Source organism: Coregonus lavaretus, assembly GCF_964263955.1.
Source record: "Coregonus lavaretus genome assembly, chromosome: 14".
NCBI lineage: Eukaryota > Metazoa > Chordata > Actinopteri > Salmoniformes > Salmonidae > Coregonus > Coregonus lavaretus.
The window spans coordinates 26,161,906-26,167,905 of NC_140001.1; the positions used below are offsets into that span (position 1 = coordinate 26,161,906).

General features: G+C 47.3%; 1 protein-coding gene across 2 annotated transcripts in view; it reads right to left on the reverse strand.

The window, feature by feature from the left end:
- Positions 1–1,831, reverse strand: part of LOC311141179 (vinexin-like) — a 49,021-nt gene extending 47,190 nt beyond the window's left edge. The window contains exon 1 of one of the 2 annotated variants that reach the window (XM_084176438.1): positions 1,501–1,789. In XM_084176438.1, the coding sequence (XP_084032564.1) occupies positions 1,501–1,557 (57 nt within the window). In that variant the 5' untranslated portion in view covers positions 1,558–1,789. Of the gene's footprint in view, positions 1–1,500 lie in introns of both variants that reach the window. The other variant, XM_084176439.1, reaches the window with a different exon arrangement.
- Positions 1,832–6,000: the final 4,169 nt, after the last annotated feature.

The following is a 6,000-nucleotide window of genomic DNA, read 5'->3' on the forward strand; positions in this document are numbered from 1 at the left end:
TAAACCTGAAAAGATCATCAGTATGTTTTTACTTGAACAGGATGTAAGAAGATAATCACAAACAATCTAATGGAAAATGAAACTTGAATCCTTTTCAAAGACCTGAGGGGTGACTCATCATCAGGTTGTTATTATAAAGATGTTCTCTAATGGTTCCTACAAGGTTAATCACACACTCCTGCCTTGTCTCCAGACTGCAACTTGGCACATGTGAACACATAGCCGTAGACCATACAAGGACCTGGACCCATCCTGTTTATTACATGCGCTTATTGAGGGATAGACACATTTATCAGAAGGAAACTATTCTGCCTCCTTGTATGGTGCTCCCTCCCCTCAGCCTGCTGCTTGGGGGATCCAGGGCTTCAGTGTTACTTGTCAATAGAGACACTACATATTCCCTGCTGGATTAGATGCTCTTCATCTAGACATACCATAGTCTCACTTTGAGGGGGCCAATAATAATATGAACTGAACTAGAGAGTGATTGGAGTTTTCAGGGAGGTTACTGTACTCACATTAGAGCTCATGCAGTGCCATGCAAGGTAGTTCAGCCCTTACACACCTACAAAAGAACAATCACAACCTTACAGTGTAGGCAAATATACCATCACAGTGCACACAAAAACACTCACACACCCATATGGGTACCTTTTTGTATATATGCAAAGCAGTGAGTATAGGCTGTTGTGATGGAGCGAGAGATCTCAGGAGAGCTCAAAGAGGATCAGTGCAGGGTGTAGAAATCATCCTGACATCCACAATAAGCCCCAAGGTGAAGGGTGAACATGTCCGGAGCCAGGGGGCCAAGGAGCCCTGTGTTAGGGGCAGTGTCTCAGGGCATTGTCCCTGACAGGGATGTCTATTTCCACATGCGTCACATCATGGAGTCACACCGTTAATAAGGTAGCCCCCATGATTACAGTACAGTATACACAAACCCGTGGACAGAGCAGTGAGTAATGACCATAATAACACAGCCCCCTTCTCATGCCCACCCTCTGTGTTCCTGTAATGTGGCAGGGGGTGCATCAGAGCTGCCCTCTCCTCCACTCATTCACAAACCACAACTCAGATTGTTTCTCTAGGACAGTTCCTAAATCACAGCACAGACCTCATCACTGAGCGTAGCAGAATAAAACAGCCTTCTTCTGTCAGAATGAGACAGCCGTAACTTCAGGTACACTATACTGTACTGGGTCTCGCTGTGTGGCCATCCTCTCAGTTTGCTGAGAGTCTCTTTTTTTAAAAACACAGACAAATTCCTGGGAAAGTCTGCTGCACTAATGCTGTGAAGCAAGCTAGTAAGCCTGGAGCAGACAGGCAGACAGGCAGGTTACTCAACCCTTCAATAAAATCAGAGCAAAGCAGTACCTACCACAGCCCCATGATCACATAGTTAGTTACTGTGTAAAATATCTCAGTCTGCTATGTTGGACAAGTGTATCTAAAGCTATTTCATCCTACTGACTCATCATTGGAAAAGTGTAGGCTACTCACCTCTGATAAAGAATCCCAGGGAACAACTCTCAAAGTTCTATCTGCTCCGTGGTGCATGTAAGCCCAATATGTTGTGGGCAGTCCCTCTCTACTCCCTCTCTCACTCACTCTCTCTCTCTCTCTCTCTCTCTCTCTCTCTCACTCTCTTTCTCTGGACTCCCTCCACCTGTGAAGGACTTCCCGGTTGACAGGCATTGCCATGGCAACCCCTGGACCCTGTTCAAAAGTCACCCTCCTCTTGGCTTGTCAGCGCGGGACTCCTTCAATGAAGAGTGCTCATCGTAGTGATAAGGTGATATTTCATACAGCGCAGGGTTAACCAAAAGGGAATGCAAATAGTTAATCACCTCCACAACACCCAACACTGCATCACCCACTCTCTCTCTTTCTCTCCCATGACTCACTCTCCTTTGTCCTGCTGTTTATGTCTTTTCTGGGGGCACATACAGGCCAGGTCTCTTTCCAGATCATTTATATCCATTTACAACACCTTAGACTGAGGGGCACGATGACTAGAGAGAAACTATATGTGAGGGTAGGTGAATCCATTTGAATTTGCTTCAACCACTGCGTCACGATCGTCGAACAGAGATGAGGACCAAGGCGCAGCGTTGCAGGCAAACATACTCTTTATTAGAGACACGATCAAAACCAACAAAACGAAAAGGTGACAGTTCACGGTGTAACACAACAGACTCGAAACAAGATCCCACAAACTCTGTGGGGAAACAGGCTGCTAAAGTATGGTTCTCAATCAGAGACAACAAGCAACAGCTGAATCCCGTTGCCTCTGATTGAGAACCACACTGGCCAACATAGAACAACAATACTAGAAAGTGAAACCTAGAACAAAACACATAGACTTTACACACCCTGGCTCAACATATTAGAGTCCCCAGAGCCAGGGCGTGACAGTACCCCCCCCCCCTAAAGGCGCGGACTCCGACCGCGCCCACCAAATACCACAGGGGAGGGACCGGGTGGGCACTCCGCTTAGGCGGTGGATCCGGCTCCGGGCCTGATCCCCGCTCCCTCTCCAACCCCCCAAAGTACCCCTGGTCCGGTCTGGCCGGAGCTGGACTGCACACTGGTGGAGCGGATTGCTCTAGCTCCGGCGTGAAGCATCTGACCGGTGCCGGACCAGCCACCGGTGGAACAGGCACGGGCCGTGCCGGACTGACGACGCACACCACTGGCTTGGTGTGGGGAGCAGGAGCGGGCCGAGCCGGGCTGACGAAACGCACCACTGACTTGGTGCGGGGAGCAGGAGCGGGCCGGACCGGGCTGACGAAGCGCACCACTGACTTGGTGCGGGGAGCAGGAACGGGCCGTGCCGGGCTGACGAAGCGCACCACTGACTTGGTGTGGGGAGCAGGAACGGGCCGAGCTGGGCTGACGAAACGCACCACTGACTTGGTGCGGGGAGCAGGAATGGGCCGGACCGGGCTGACGACGCGCACCACTGACTTGGTGCAGGGAGCAGGAACGGGCCGGACAGGGCTGACGACGCGCACCACAGACTTGGTGCGGGGAGCAGGAACAGGCCGGGCCGAGCTGGCGACGCGCACCGTAGACTTGGTGCGAGTGGCAGGAACAGGCCGGACCGTACTGGGAACACACACCACTGGCCCTACGTGGGGATCAGGAACAGGCCGGACCGGACTGGCAACACACGCCAGTACCTCTCGCCGTGCCTCTACATCCTCCTTCCCCCTGGTGACCAGTGACTCCCGTAACCTGGCGGCCTCCTGCTGCCCCGTCGTCCACGGCGTTAGCCCCCCCTAAAAAATTTATGAGCTTCACTCCTACCCGTGGACCAGGTCTCCATGCTTCTCGCCAGCCTTTCGCCCTTCTGCCTCCACGTCAAGCCCCTCTCTTCCTCACATGGCTTGACCCAGTCGAGGAGGCGAAGGAGATCCGCTAGAGATCTCTCAGGCGATGGCTCCTGGACTTGCTGCTTGGTCCAGTCTGGGTGGGATCTTCCGTCACGATCGTCGAACAGAGATGAGGACCAAGGCGCAGCGTTGCAGGCAAACATACTCTTTATTAGAGACACGATCAAAACCAACAAAACGAAAACGTGACAGTTCACGGTCTAACACAACAGACTCGAAACAAGATCCCACAAACTCTGTGGGGAAACAGGCTGCTAAAGTATGGTTCTCAATCAGAGACAACAAGCAACAGCTGAATCCCGTTGCCTCTGATTGAGAACCACACTGGCCAACATAGAACAACAATACTAGAAAGTGAAACCTAGAACAAAACACATAGACTTTACACACCCTGGCTCAACATATTAGAGTCCCCAGAGCCAGGGCGTGACACACTGACAGCTGATATAGAGAATAATCCAGAGATTCTGTATTCAGATATCTAGATTGCCTTTCATAATATGTAGCCCTTGGAGCACACAGACCATAAAACAATTGCATGAGAGAATACAGTAAATGGAACTACACAGTGTTAAAGTACAAGCAGAGTGAAACACATGCTCTCAAATTCCTCAGTTGTTCTCGCTACCATACATGGAAAATTAGAACTAGGTTTTCCAGGTTGTCTGCAGTGTTTGCCAATGGAGAGAAACAGGATAGACACCTGAAGTTTTACATGCTGACATAACTGTTTCTGTCACATATGTCTCAGGTACTGAGTTAGCCTTTACATGTTCCAGGAGTCAGCTCTTTTTCATCTGTCTGGCTTGGGACAGTGAAACTCAGGCAAATACCAGGCAGTGTCCACTTACTGAGTCTGTACCCCTGCTCTGGAGGTTGTTTTTGCCAAAGGAACATTTCGTTTTTCACCCCTAGAAGAAGGAATGCTTCTGGATAGTTTGGGCTGTAGCGGAAGAGGCTATACGGCCCAGTTAGGGCAGTCAGACGGGCACAGTCCCCCACTGTGACCCAATCCTACACCCTGTCACTCTGTGGCTCAATGAGGTGCAAGAGGTGATTGCTGCTTTGGCCGAGGACCCAGCACCTCTCTCACAAACACACTCCTCCCCTCCCTCTCTTCTTCTCTCCCATACACATTTCTCTTTCCCTCACTGTCATCTTGTCTGTACCTCCCTCCAGTGATAAATATAATATTTGGAGGGATGGGAACTCTAGCCTGTTTTTTCCACTGTCCCACTGAATCCATAGTGTGGTATTTGTAACAGTGATGGGATTCCAATGAATCAACCCTAGCAACTCTCAGCTCTGTACCAGACTAGTAAATCCCGCCTATGGACTTTCAAACACATTGAAACCCTGTTCTGTCTCTGTGGTATGTTCCAATATGTTCAGTATGTTTCTATGAAACAATCATAACCATTGCATGGGTCATTAAAATCCCATGCAACAGCCAAAGACCATACCAAGTGAGTGAATACATCATGACATAAAGCTCTGTTACATAACAGTCAACTACCTAACTTGATGATGGCTAACGGTTGGGTACTTTTTCTACTGGTTGGGGAAAACATTTATCAGTGAAGCACTAAACTATCTGAACATTCATCATGCATTTGGAAGCAAACTGCCTATAAAATAAGCCATTTGGTTTCAATCAAGCATTCAGAATTTAGAGAGATTTAATAACTAAGAGTATAATGTAACTAAATATTGCTTAACACAGAAAGACAGCCAATAAAGTTATATAACTGTAAGTTCATTTGTTTTTTTTTCTTAGGTGACCTTTGTCTACATCAGGGGGTTCACAACCTAGGGAGCGGGACCTTTCTTAATTAAAAAAATAATAATTATACAAATAATAATTTGCAATTGTTTATACCGAGCTAAGACGATGCATAAATCCACAATGCTTTAGGCTAGAAACAAGCTGTAAAATGCCAGAGGAAGACACAACTCTGTTGCACATGGAAATATCATTGAGAAACTGTGCTACGACCTTCTAAATTCGAGGAGTCAAAGAAATTGGACTTTGCTTGGGAAATAATGTTATGTAATGTGTGACTCTGTCACTATCAATTGATCTAATCACTTTCTGTAAAAGAGAATATGCATAATTAAATTGAAGGTTCATATAAATTATCATAATAAAACATATTTGGTAGCGGAATATCATTTGCAGAAATTGGGTCTAAACTTGAATTTCCTTATCCATTATTATTAAAATATGTTATAAATCTTGTTAAACTACATAGAATTGCAGGAAATGAGCTATAAAACAACAACATTTTCCAAGGTCCCTCAAATTAAACAAAATCAAGCTTGTGGTGTATTTAATATATGCTAACTCAATAAGCAATAATAAAAAGCGGGGCCCTGGGGGAAAAACAGCGTCGTCCAGGGTAGGGGAGGGAATGGCCGGCAGGGATGTAGCTCAGTTGATAGAGCATGGCGTTTGCAACGCCAGGGTTGTGGGTTCGATTCCCACGGGGGAATAAAAAAAATATGTATTCACTAACTGTAAGTCGCTCTGGATAAGAGCGTCTGCTAAATGACTAAAATGTAAATGTAAATGTAAAAAGGTTCGGAACCCCTGGCCTACATGATC